Consider the following 14952-nt stretch of genomic DNA (forward strand, 5'->3'; position numbering starts at 1 on the left):
TTATAGTCTTGAAAGGGAGTTTACTTTGTTACTAAGACATAATTTCTTCATACTATTTTATAAATATGGATTTCCATACCTCCTTGATTTCTTACACAACCAGAAAACACATTAAAACATTGGGATGTAAATCACTAACAAAGTAAAACCACAAAAGGTTTATGCACTGTTACCTCTTGCACATGTGTGAACACAGCAGCAGGAAGGTCTACTATTCATAAGTTTCTTATATTTCCAGGATCGAGCAAGATCTAACACAGTCTTTATAATTGCTTTGATATTTCTGATTGTAAGACTGTAAATTTATTATCTCTCAAGTATTTCTATATTGACTTCTTACCAACTTTGTGTATTCATATATGAAGACGGATGGAAAATAAGGAATTTTCAAAGTTTAATTACTTTTAAAAATTCAATATCACTTGTAAACCCATTCATTTTAAAGAAGCAACATTTTCAGCAGCCATAAAGCAAAGTGTTTTGGAGCTGTGATGCATTATAGAGAGAAAAAATATTATTGTACAGCATATGGTTCTGTTAGAACAGAATGTTTCTACATTAAAAGAGCATAGAGGTATGTTGCTTTTTCCCACAACTCTTCCTCAATGTAATTATTATTCTTACATATTCTTGAGTGTGTAAGTTGTAAACAAACTATGATTTAAATAGAAGACACAGAGATTTAAATATAATATTATGTAAACATAACACAACTTTTAGTTTATAGAGCCAAGGTCTTTGCATGTAGAATAGATCCAGCAGTTTCACGCAGATAACAAAGGGTGGAGAAAAAAAGTTCTTAGGAAATAATTCAATTTTATGAGCTTATCTTTAACTACTGCTTTTACTTCATAGGAAAGACAGAATCTATGCAATACTATGACAACTCTGTTGAAAATGCTCTAATGATTATAGAATTCTTTTGCAATTTATCATAGACATTTTCTAACAAATGTCTCTTGATTTTTTTTAAATTTTGTATAACATGTTTACCTCTTTTTTTTTTTTAATACTTTAAAATGGAAATAAGGTTTCTAAATATATTTCAAAGTTGAACTTATAAACATAACATAGATATTTCTTCAAGAAGAGTGACTTAGCTAAGGGTTAGCAATGTTAGCACAGGAGCCAGAACCTTCAGGGTTTAATTTCAGTTGATGACACACCGACCTATCCTATGATGAAGTATGGAGCTAACTCTACTCTTGTAGAGAATCTGACTCTCATTTACTATTTATAATATATCTCTTCAGTGATATTGGCCAGGTGATTGTTTAAGCTATTTGCACAAATTAGCTCATCTCATCCTTTTGTTCCCAAAGTGTGAGATGCTGTGCTTCAGCCCAGCGAGTGCACCAGATAAAGTCAAGTCTATCAGCTCCTACATGAAGACCAATTGCAGCCCATCACTCCCTTTCCTTCCTGATGGGATCTGATACCTTTGGCCCCTGGCAGTGTGACATTACAGAAGGCTGCTGGTGAGGGTGGTACACAGCTGCTGCAGGGGAGCACAAATGTGTCAATGAACAGGTCATGAAACAGAATAGATTAAATGTGCACTCATAACTGCTAAAACATTACCATGGTAACCTATTTGTATTTATGAGGAGCGAAGGAAATAGGAAAAAGTCTGTGGATGAGGTAGTAAACAAGGACCTGCAGCAGGACCCTTGTGCAAAGTACAGGTATGAGGAGCAGACACTCTCTATGGCTTCAAGGAATACACAAAGCTTAGCAAGTGCAGTAGATTCTCCAACACAAGGTTCAGATCTGGCTGTAAACAAGATTCCCAGGAATGGGCTTGGGGACAACACACTGGGCTGAACTCAGTATGAGCTGGAGGACAAGGCAAAACACCTGTAGCAGATGAGAGCACTGTACAGGACAGGAGTGCAGTAGGTGAGAGCACACAGCTAGAGCCAACCAGCTGGGAATAAGGAGGCTCCCTACTTCAGGAGAGGATAGCACTGTAAAGGGGTGGGAAAGGTGAACTACATAGGTAGCTGCAGCCAGAAGAAGTGGATCCTGTATTCCACAGGCCTAATTCAAACCAAACACAGCAATCTCCATCTTCTTCATATGACACACAAGTAGAAAAAAAATCAAGCAATTAAAAATATAAAAATTACTGTTGTTCTTTAGAAGAAGTATTTTAGATGAGAGTAATATGTGGCAAATATTCAGAAATTGTGTGTCACATTGTAAAGTCCTAGCATCTTTGTGTCCTCCAGAAATATCATGGTCTCCTTAAAATACAAAAGCAATAAGTAGTTTTTAGCATTACTAGAATTGCTCAGATATAAACTAACTAAACATGAAAAATCTTCATGGATCTAGGCTGCTGCCTCTGAAAAGTGGACCAAAAATGGCTCAAATCATATTCCAAGATGTACTTGAAAGTATATAAAGGGACATGACCTGTATCTACTGCATCATAAGTTGCACTTTTATAGATAAGGATATTGATCATTTCAGCATAGAAAATTAATTCCTAAATCACAGTAAAACTAATTTTTGGTACTTAAAGTTCAAAACTAATGGATAACTTTGGATTTTGTTATGGATAAAAAATACAAATCATGTAAAATGTATTTACCACACTACCAGCCACAGATCAAATCTGTTATATAGTTGAGCTACCCCTTCATGATTTACAGTCTGATAGCTGCTCTCCTTTGCTGTATGAGAAAGAAGCATTTAATCTCTCTTAATCAGCAAATTCACTTAAAGTGAAGAGCAGTTTTCCAACCGAACAAAATTTAGTCATGCATACAATTCACATGAGTATATAGGAATTATGCTTGCATTTTTTGAAGTCTACAATTCTTAACTTCAGAAGACTTGTATCACAATTAAAAATTAAAACATAGTACAAAATACTGATGGGAGTACTACATGTGTTGGTTCTGAATAAGCATTTATGTTACGTTACATAACATGTAAAGTTAAAGTATATGTACAAAATTTATAAGAATTCAAAAGAGTAGGTGATTCTAAAATTAATTTGCATGTCCAACATGTTCTTATGTAATATATAGGCACTATCCCTTTCTTCTCAAATTTTAATTCAAACAGAAAGCTTCTCCTTTTCTATGTAGCATATTCCAATACCAGTTTAAGAATGTTATTGCACATAGGATATACTTTAACTAGCATTTATATGTGTGACTACCAACAATGTAGTACAAACATGCATTTTGATTTGAACATAGTATGTAATGTACATACTTGATGGAATAAAAAGAAAGAGATAATAAGAATATAGATATATTAGGTTTGCAATTATGGGGATAGAAAAATTTAGCCTATATTTGTGCCCTCACAGTCATCAGTTTCAGGGAGCAAGCCCTGGTCTCCAGGCCAGGATATACAGAACAGTTTGCATTGACCAAAAATATATTTTCTCTGTCCACATGCAAAGCACTTGGCCTGGGTCTTCTCTAAGCTCCATAGCAGACCTTGAGGACCATAAAAAAATCCATTTTTTCTTAGTTTCTAGGGGTGAGAACTTGAGATAATAACTGAAGATATACAGCAGTCCATCAATAGGGCTGTTTCTATAAAATGACCTTGAGAGAGTGTTTTGTCCTCTAGTGAGTGACAACACTACGTCTTCTATAGGCTTCTTCTAAAACTTAACCTACTAATTTTTCCACCTTAGGCACAGCTAGCTGGCTAAATCTGGAAAGGGAAAACAGAACTGACAAAATAATAGAGTAATGCAGAGCATCATCAGACTTGTGCGTCAGCTGAGGGGAGATGAAAGAAGAGCCTGCAGCTGTACTACGGGGGATGGAATTGAAAGCTTCTTACAAGCCTGTGGCTATACTCTGTGAATTCTTTCTTTTTTCTCCTTGTGTAAGAATAAATGTAGTTCTTTATTTTCAGTGCTCACATTCTGTATTTTGTACAATGTCCTTCCACTATGAAGTTGCAGTGAAAAATCTGAAATATGGGATCACTGACTTTCACTGACATTTCTTCTACATGCAGTTTGGAAAAGCTTTGTGAGAACTGTCACCTGTTGGAACTCTCCTCCTGGCAAAGGCATAAAGTATCTGCAGAATGCTATGCTTATATGATAGGACAACATTTTCCATGTTTGCTGAAATGCCATATGGTAGCAGAATCACTACTTACTGCGGTCAGTAATTATTGTCCGGGCCTCTTGATTGCTTGTCTTGTTTTTTAGATTTTGTGCTGCAGTTATTAGTTCATCCAGCTGGGGACGTCTTTGCTCCAGATCCTGTAGTATTGCCTAGTTGAACACAAATTCAAAAATAAAATAAAGAAAAAAGTATAAAGAGCTTTTGAGAAGACCACATACAGGGACTTTTTTTTGTGCAAACTTGACTTAAAGCAAAAAGATTGTTTGATGTTTCAAGTAATACAAAGAATTTGCTCTAGACCTTCTAAATATTGTTGTTATTAATTTTAAAATACCAAGTATAATTTTTAAAGAACCTGTAAGACTAAATACAAAGTAGCAATAGTTTTACATTTTTAACACGTCAAATTATGCAGAATAAGCTATTCTCCTCTATAAAGCTATATAGAAGGGGTCTCTTTTTCTATATTATCTGATATATTACTGTGTATTTAAAAAAAAACTATATAAAGGTTTACATTCTTGCCAGATAAGGCAGGCTTTTCCTATCAGTTCATGAATTCTAATAAATTGTTTATTTTGTAATATTTCATTAATGTTTCATTATCATCTGTTGTTTAAAATCCATTGTAAGACTGTCAATGTCACTTTTTTTCTGTCCTCAGCCCTTACCTATCCAAAAAATAATTAACATTCACAATAATTTATATGCCACTAAAACCAATATATAAAGCCCAGACAATCTGACTAGAGATCAAGAAGTGGATTAAGAGTTTCTCATGGGGAAAAATATGAGCTTTGTGGTATTTAGAAGGCAATAAAAACTAAAATACAATAGCTTTAGATAAAATTAAAATGAAAACTCAAGGAAAGTAAGGCATATAAGATTTATGTACATATTTAACTTATTTCAAAGGATTAGGGAAGAGCAAACAAGGACAAGTACAATCATTTCTCAGATAAGAAGCATCAAGTATGTCTTCAGAAGACTGACCAAATTCAGACACTTCAGCTAGCTATTATGGAGTTTCCAGAAAAGATACTAATAAGATTTCCCACTCTTAGGAGTTAGAAGCAGCAATATCTATTATAAAATGATGAAGTATAAATTACTTTTATTCCGTGTACAACCTTTAGTCATCAAAACAGAGCAGTGTGCCATCAGACACTTAGTAGGCACACTTCAACAGATATCAAGCTGGCAGCAAAGGCCAGAGAAGGATTTCTATTTGTTAGGCTGTTTACAGAGTCACTGGTTAGATAATCTGCTAGCATTCTCACCTGCCTGTTGATAAAGTGTCTGGAGTATTTTATTGTCTTAAAAGTCTCCTCTCCTTAAAATGTTTTTTTTCTAAATAATCCTAGTTGGTTTTAAAAAGCTGTTATTCACTGACTGTTCTGGATAGAAAAGACCTGCGAGTCTGATCTTAAATTTGACCCTCCAACTTCAGACTATAGTTGCATAATTTCCACCAAGCTGAAGACTACAAATAAAGACCTAATACCATTTTCTGTTCAATAAGATTAACAAAAAGGCATAGGAATATAGCTTTCAGCAACTACAGCATGTACTATAAAAAGCAAACTAAAAGCTCCACAAAGTTTCATTTTGTTCAGTTACAATCTCTTTAGAAAAAAAAAGGTAATTTTCAAGATACACATCTGGCTATACCCTGTGAAAATCTTGCTTTTAACTTATGCATCAGGTCTTTGAAAATCTATTATAACTGGCTTTCTAAAGTCATACCCAAAAGCTTGGATGGTATTTTTTAGCTTGTATACTGATTGAATTTCAGGGGCATGCAGTTAAAACACCAGCTTGCATAATTAAGCAAAGAAGAAATTTCTCATTAGTAGTCTCTCCTTAGTAAGAGAAATAAAATCTACTGATGCCATTACTATCTCTAGATATCTATGTGCCTTCCAAACTCCATTTTCTAAGAAGACAAGTGACATGAATTTTACAATAGGAAAAGCAGTCCCAGTGCAGTTGAACAGCATCTGTATTACACATATTGCCAAAATGGATGGTGCAGAATAACACTAAAACACACAGAACAGTCTCAGATAATTCCGTGGCTTCCCTTTCTCTCTACTTCCCTACCTAGAAAATGTTTAGAGGAGGAAAAGCAAACTAAATCATTCTAAGATCTTGTGCAAGCAGTGACTTTCTTCCCTAAAGTTTCCTAAATATAATTTAATACTGGACTACACAAATAGTGATTTATCTGATCCAGCCTGTCTTCAACTAGACATTAAATGCTGTGGCTTTACCACTGCTAAAGAAAGCTCCTGTTATATGTTTCATATAGTAAGAAATGAAGCACTAGGTAAGGACAGCTCAGAAAGGATTTGCTCGGTACCAAAATGGGGAAATGGAGCTGATCTGTGCCCAAGGGCTCACAGAGGGATTCACCCCCAAGACCCATCTGTAATTCCTGAACTGGACATTCAGGAAAACTAGAAATGCCTCTTTAAAGTGAGTCTTGCTAGTTCTGCTGTTCCCTTGGGGATATAAAAATCTCATCCCTGTATGGATTGTGTGGACAGCCTTCCCTCTACCATTTCATGTGAATAAAATTATTTTCTTATGGATGCATAGGAGTATATTTTTGAAAGTTCAAGGACACAAACTCTTAACACTATAAACAGATCTGAAGACTCTCAGACCTTTCATAAGACAATAATACATAATTGTAAAACAGATTTCTTACCCTTAGAAAAAGCAGGATTTTCCTAATAATTTTTTTCCTTTGATTTAATACAAAGTATCTGAGAACTTTATCCAAACAATGTCCTATTTTATTCAGTAGAATTTTTCCAAATGCAATTACAAAATTTTTACAATGTTTATTGGTCTAGTTTTACCAGTTTGTACAATCTTACAGATTTCGTAAATACAAGTTCCACATGGTACCTACAGTTTATGTACTAAACCCCAATAGAAACTTGGATAAAAGTAGCTACTAAAACACATAATTTCTAACTCTTCCAGTAGTGTAGCATGAAAATAAACAACAACACTTGAGCTCCACTTCAAGTGTTATCATATTCAGAAAAATATTCTGTGACTGGATAAACTGATCATGCAAGATGATTTTGTGGGTTATAAAAATACAGTTAATTATTCTAGGAAGAGCAGTGCTTTGAAGAATACAAACTAAAAGATCACTAAATATGATTATTGGGGAAAATTAAAATGGAATAGCTTTAAAGTATTAGCTGAATGATCTAAAGCAAACAGCAAAACCCCTACAAACCAAAATCAGCAGCAATTAATACCTGAGATAGTTTTAAAAAACTTTTACTAATCCAGCCAAGTATTTAAGACTGTAAAACGATCCTCAACAGAAAACTAAGTGCAAACTATTAGAAGTTACTGTTACAACAGCCATAGGAATAAAAACTCATTAATAGTGGCACCCTGGTGGAGACACAGCAGATGCAACAGACCAGATGCCTCTGATTTGGAATGTCAGCACATGGAAACAAATGTGCTATATAAAAATGGGCAATACAGAAATGAAAGTTATAATTAAACTACTTTCAAAATAAATGAAACAGAAATCTATCCAATCCCCACTAGGTCACCAAAAGTACAAGCACAATGACTTAGGGAGTCAGTTAAACTAAAAGTTGTGGGGTTTTTAATAAAAAAATTCTTTTGCATAAAATTTGTCTCTACCAACACTTTTCTAGTCCTCTGTAAAGGAACAAAACCACATTCTCCAGAACATTATATAACACATTTCAATAAAGAAATGCTGTTTAATTATAAATGGAACTTCACATGAGTAGGTCAGCAGTGAAGGACCACTGACATGCAAAGCTGTACAAATACATCTCTAAAGCCCAAAAGAGCTTTCCGTTTTCTTCCATATATTTATGAATACCAATATAATGAAGCTTGGTGATAGCACAGTAATGTATGATAATGAGTAATGAGATACAGTCATGCAACCTACCTAGAGTTTGTTAGAAAGTGATACTATTCATTTTTAATAATCTTTCCACATTTGTGGACGGCAGCTGCTCAAAAGAAAAATCCAATTTTCAGGTTCCTAGCTTTTATGATTTTCTTACACAAAATGGGTGTTGAGGTACGGAACAAATTGTTCAAGTCAGCAACTGAAATAACTTGCATAAAAATTGCTAAAAAATAAAGTGGCAAACTGAAACAGGTGAAGAGTGACAAATTCTTGATGGGACTTCAAGGTTTGAGTCTGAGATTTAAAATATTTTCTAGCTTTATAATATACAGCCTGCATATTTGACACTCTGGGCATGTTAGTTTCTATATATAATAGGATCTTTAAATGTATCCAGTTGTTTTTTTTTTTTTTTTCCTTTTTTTTTCTTGACTTTATGGTGTTACCAAAGTGGAGTAGCTGAATTCAAGACTTACACATTTGACCAGTTGTTTATTAGTGCTGATTATGGGTGTTCACTCTTTAGTATCTGAAGAAACATTTCCCACACCAAAGCCAGGACTTTCCATCTCCCTTTGCTGAACTCAAACATATCAACAAGAGTTAAGGTTTCTGCTTACATGCTCCCAGTCAAATATAGCTTGTTATCTATTTTATACTAAGTATAAGAATGCTAATAGTGAGTGATCAAAAAAAATATGTTTGGGCAACACAGCAACTTATATTTTTGCTCTTCCATGTTAACAGCAAACTGGAAGAACTTTTGTCATTTACAACCCATGTCTGAAGACTTAAGACTTCACAACTGAATTTGGGATGATTTGTTTTGGCCCACTGTCAACCTTGTTTAATGAAACAAACCAGTGAACCACAAGAGCACAGGTGGATGATTAATATGAGAATATAAGGGAAAAGGAAGATAAATTTCTTATTCTATGAAGCGATTTGCTCCTCTGAACTAACTCACCATGATATCCTCAGAAAAAGCATAATTCTATTAATTAGTTGCTGAGGAAATTATTGGCTCATCTTTTGAAAAACTTTAGACTCTAAACCTTAAATTTAAACAAAAAACGAATTGATAACTTCCAAAATGTATAGTCAAGACAACTTTTACTTAAAACAACTAAGTTTCTTGTGACTGATTGGTTCTCTAAATAAAATGTGTTATATACACACACCTAGAAAGAAAGAATGCTTTGGAAAAACTTGCTAACAATTTCAGAAAATGAAGATATGTAACACCTACAATTCATTTGCATAACAAAATTGGCTTTGTTAAGATATTCCTCCCAAACATAATTTGAATTTGTTTTCTTGTCACTAAGCAGGAAAAGAATACGAGTGAAAATGGTCATTTACATACTCTCTATATTTAAACATAAAATTACGAAAGAATGAAAGAAATATAATGCAGAGGAGTTCTCTTTTCAGACAACTTTTCTTTTGACTATTAACTATTCTCTGTTTTCCCTCCAAAGCATGGACAGTTTCAGGAAAATATGAGGCTCAAGAACAACTATTTAGCTATATTGATAGATTATTGGTGCCTGCCAGTGAAATCAGAACTTTAACAGACTAGACACTATAAATTTGATTTTTCCAGAGTGCTTTATGCAGTGCAAGTTTTCCTAAGTATGTACTTTTATGTCCACTTAGGGCCACCTAAAGAACTACCTCAGCAGCTCTCATTGCTGTCTAAGGGACTATATCAGCTCCATCAGTGATGCTGGGGGTAGCCACCAGTGGCAACTTATCAGCTGCTGCATGAGATGCATGAAAAAGCACCATAGAACATTTTGTGTGTTCTTTTTGGTGACAATCACTCATTCAGTTATGTTGGTGGCATTGTGAATGTTCCTTTATGACTAGGAAGCCCTGTTCATGCCAGGAGGTTGTGAAAGAAAGGTGTCCAACATGCTGTTAATGCACACTAATCAAACCAAACAAAACAGGGAGTGCTTAATTTGAGTCTCCTTGTGTTGACCAAAAAGGATGGTGATGGTAAGCTAAGGTGATGGAAAAAAGTAAGGTGATGATGGTGGTGGGAGCTGGGATAACTCTCATCCTCCCTCTCACCCTGCTCCCCATTTATTTGTCTGTAGGAAAGGACTTTGGAAGCACATCAAGAGGATCCTTTTGATGTGCTTCCAAAGTCATCAGCAGCTTGCTCATTATAACTGAGATGCCATGATGGACTGCACTGGAGTCCATCCAGAATCCAGGATGGAGAAGATGGAGAGGAGACTAGAAAAAGATTACAGTTTAACATGGCTTGTGAATGAATCATTCTGCGATAAAAGGAACTTGCTCTATTATAGCTATTGCCAGAAAAAAAAAAAAAAAGGAATAAAGCTAAAGATGTATCTGTAACAAGTAGAACAACATTTAAAGATTTGGGTGTTTGGCTATAATGAGATCCATTCCACTAGAACGCAGTGATAGATCACATGTAAGAACTGAAGACTGAAACAGGATTATAGCTCTAACAGTAAATCTGATATATGTGAACCGTGTGTGGAATTACAGCCTCTTGACCCCAAACAATGTGGCCATCCAGTATTACTTTTTCTTGCAGTAAACAAGCATTTAGACAACCAGGCAAAACTATTCCAGGGTATCTGATGTCCTTTCATCCCATTAAATAACTTAGCGGATGCGAACTGGTGTTAGGAGCTACAGAGCTTCCCCAGTTTTTATTTCAGTCAGCAGAACTGAAATCTTGGTGTACAGCTGCCATTTGTGGAATGTGATTTTGCAAAATGTACTACTTTTTTTATTTTTTTAACTAATAGTTTTTCAAATTAAGGGCTTTTCCAACGCACTTAAAAATGTGTATTACCAAGGACAGTAAGGGCAGATGCTCTGTTTTTCAAGGCTTCAGCTTTAGTCTTTACTAGCTTTTGTTTTTTTGATTATATACTTATCAGTTCTTTGTCACATTTTTAGACAGAAGTAAAATAGCATTGGGTAGACACATTTTTGTGCTATGAATATAAGAAAACAGATATTTGTTGCTGGATTTTAATTGAAGAAAATAACTAACAATTACGGAGAAAGAAAGCTAACAACTTGACTAAAGATGCTCTACCAATTTTCCAATTTTATAGGGAAATTATTAGATTGAATCAATTTTATGCTTTAAAAAAACCCTCATAGAATGACTTCATCAGTTTCTACTAGATCTTCTGGAAATTTTTGATTACTTTTATTGGAAGGTTTCTCCAGTAATAGCAAGTGAATAATAATTAAGGAGAATAAAATTGATTGGCACAGCATAAGATGATAGGTGAGTTTTCCTTAGGAAACTAGATATTTTTCTCAAAAAAATTTAAAATGAAGAAAGAGGATTTATTCTGGTTTGTTTGTCTTTGTTTTTGAAAAATAAACTGTTATACAATTTTTTCTTACAGTGAACTTAATATTATTTAGCTCTGTGTGTAGGTAAGGAGTAGGGGGAAGGAAAAGTGTTTCTTATTTACTCTATCTGATAAGAAATGTTGGAATAATTCTGAAATAGCTTTAACCTAACTCTAGTAAGGTGGATCTTTATTCATATCTCATTGTCATGTCAAAAGATGAAGTCTAGTTTTGTTACTTAAACTTTTCTGGTATATTTTGACAGAACTACACTTTCTTTTTTTCTCTATTATTACTGCTGATTTTTGGTTGTGCTTGTTTCTTTGTTTGACTTCTAGTTTTTATTTCTCCACATTTCTGTTGCTCTGTACTTAATTGCAGTCAACAATAATACAAAAGTTAAAGGTGGAAACCTGAAAAATTCCGATGTGCATATTTCATTAATAGCAAGGGAAGAAAGAAAATGTATATATAGATCCCTCAGCCTTTCCTCACCACAGGGATGCTCCAGACCCTTCATCTTTCTTGCCTCCCACTTTACCCACTCCAAGAGCTCCAGGTCTCTCTTGTCCTGAGGAGCCCAGAACTGGACACAGCACTCCAGGTTCATCTCACAGGGGCTGGGTGGAGGGGCAGGATCCCCTCCCTGACCTGCTGGCAGGGCTGTTCCTAAGCACCCCAGGCTGCCCTTGCCCTTCCTGGCCAAAGGGCAGCTGTGTCACCTGGAAGCAGGGGTGTCACCAATGCCTTCTCCTCTAGAAAATATATAAGGGAATAAGAGTAGGCAGCACCTCTCCCTCCTGCGTTTCCAGTGAATACCTTTGGAAATGCTGGTGGAGAACATCTGTCAGATTAAAGCACATATTCACAGGAGGCAGGTGATGGAGGTCTTACTGCCAAGATGGGTACTGGATTTTAAATTTCTGCAGAGTGGGTTGGAAGGGCTTCTATTCTCAGGCAAAAGCCAAAGCAGAGGAGCACAGCAAACAGCATTATTGTAGAGCTGGGCAGCAGCACAGCTGGGCATGAGTGTCAAGTTGTGCTGCCCCTTCGTTATGCAATTATGCCTCATTTTAGACTTTTCTGTCATTTCATGGGGCTGCCTCTTGGTTATATCTTGCTGCAGAGGGTAAATTTGCTATGCTAAAACAACTGAAGATAGTTTCCTGATAATACAATAGCTATAAACTATGGAAACAATAGCATTGAAAAGGTATATTGGCTGGAAATTGAAGACAATAAAGTTTAAATGGATAAGATGCAAATTCTTAGTAGCCAATATGTTTAAATATGGAGCAAATCACTAAAGAATATAAGAGATTATTAACAGAACTTTTTAATTATTATTTTTTTAATAGACACAGTTTGGAAAGTAGGAAGATGAATCTCTATGTAAAATCACATGGACTGGTTTAACATATAGTATATGAAAAAACTTGTCCTTTCTGACCTTGAAATCTATGATTCTGTGGGAAATTAAAAAAAAAAATGACATCCCATATAATGCCAATTTATCTGAGATGAATTTTCAACACTGATTTCCTCAAATCAGTATCAGTTCTACTTGGTTCCCCTCCCTCACAGAGATATAATTTAAGAATATTTAATAAATTTCTGACTGAGAGGAGTGTTTAAGCATAAAGTTAAGCAAAATACTGGAGCTACTTCTTGTTCAGACAAGAACTCTTACTACGAACAGTTAATGTATTTCATCTGTAAACATTGCTTGGGGCATAAGGTACAGACACTGACTAGGAGCTTGCAGAGGAGCCACATAATGCTACTCCAGTGGAAGAAAAATGAGCATTTTTCTTTTTCAGAAAATACAATTTTATTATCTGAATGACAGTTCAGGAATGAATCTGATATAAACAGAAAAGAGAGAATCACTGATAAAGTAGATTGACACTATGATAATAAAAGCAGGAAAAAACAATTTGCTTTTTATGTTGATTCATGTTTACACACATGGTGATATATGAGTAGGGATAGATAGGGATTTTACGGTGGGCCTTTGTAATAACAAAGATGGAACCAGACAAATAAAATTAAGGACCTTCCTCTGATTTCTGTTCTTTAACTGAAGAGTAACAGGCCAGAGGTGCAATAAGCTTGAATATTGCTATCTGTTCAAAACAGAAGAAAATAATTTCTTGAGATAATATTACAAAACACTTATAAATATAATAAATTCTCCTGACAATATGAAAGGTCAATTCTCTATTATCTTTGTTTGGAAACACATTTTTCCCACAAACAAGATTATGCATTGGAAAATATTGTTTTATTGTTTTAAGGCTGAAATTCCCTTGCTTTGGAGGAACAGAACTTGTTTTTTAGCCACTCAACTTTTTCTTGGGACACTGGAATGAAAATAGATATAAAACTGTATCTTGCAGTATTTTTATTTACACTTAGTTCCTGTTATGTTTGTAAAATAGAAACATTTTATAGACATGGTATTTCTACAGTTCCACAAAGAAATAAATTTGTCGCCAGGTTTTTGCTAGACAGTTCTCATGTTCTTGCTCTCCCATGTACTACAAAAGATGAGCCTTAGTGTAACAACAAACTATACTGTACACTGCTTTGTGTAAAAAATTTTGACCACATTCATAAAATCACTTTATGCAGTTCCATAATGGTGTCAGGCTGGAAAATAACTGATGATGGAATGACTGTACATAATCCATTTTTCTAGTGCTGCTTTTCAACAGGAGAGGCTTTTTTTGTTTGTTTGTTTTAATTCACAGACCTCGATTCCTAAATCGGCTTATGGCACTGGCTGCAAACAACTCACTGGTATAAAGTGGTCATCTTTATCAGTCAATTCAGATTGATTTTAAGGTTTACATTGAGCAGTAATTTTCCAGTGCCAATAAGGTGTTTTTCACATTAGTAGCACTGACATAATTTGACATGAAGTACAGTACAGAGAATCATAAAAAATCCTGGAATAATAATTTTCAAGTTTAATTTACCTGGCAATTTGGCCTTATCTGATATGTGATATTTTCACTTTTTATGCATTAAATTACGAAGGTGCAAGAAAATGTCATCCCATATAGAGGATTATCTGAGGATTGATGCAGTTCTCCAGGGTGGAGAGCCCAAATTAACTGGGAGGCTGTTATGATGCATCTGGACCCTGTCTCCCGCTCTCCCCCGCCCTGCTACCATAACAAAGTCAGTTGCTGAAAGGCCATATTGGGAGGTGGAAACAAGAGCTCTCAAATGTGTTATATTTTTAAAAATTAATGATTTGTATCTCCCTATGGAAATGCTAGATTGTGACAAGCAGTTTTTCAAGAGCTGAATCCTGGAAGGACTCCAGACTGAGGTCACTGTTTTTTTGCAAATAGCAGCCTGCAAAACGGGGAGCTATTTTACAGTCTATGGAACTGAAAAATGTATCTATCTTGGCAATGTTTTCTTACACAACTTTTTGACCTTATTCCTTCTTTTCTCTTGAAAATTATCACATATACATATGCAGACACACTTCTTTCCAGAGGCTTTTTTCACCACACAGTAAAATAAGAGTTATTTTTCTTT

The 14952-nt window shown here is 34.9% G+C and overlaps 1 protein-coding gene across 18 annotated transcripts in view; it reads right to left on the bottom strand.

The window, feature by feature from the left end:
* DMD (dystrophin) overlaps positions 1 to 14952 on the bottom strand; it is a 1148985-nt gene that overhangs the window by 282343 nt on the left and 851690 nt on the right. For all 18 annotated transcript variants that reach the window (XM_077781657.2, XM_021553010.4, XM_021553014.4 and 15 more), the window contains one exon: positions 4141 to 4258. In XM_077781657.2, the coding sequence (XP_077637783.2) occupies positions 4141 to 4258 (118 nt within the window). The remainder of the gene's footprint in view (positions 1 to 4140; positions 4259 to 14952) is intronic.

This window comes from Lonchura striata, chromosome 1 (assembly GCF_050655825.1).
Source record: "Lonchura striata isolate lonStrDom1 chromosome 1, ASM5065582v1, whole genome shotgun sequence".
Lineage (NCBI taxonomy): Eukaryota > Metazoa > Chordata > Aves > Passeriformes > Estrildidae > Lonchura > Lonchura striata.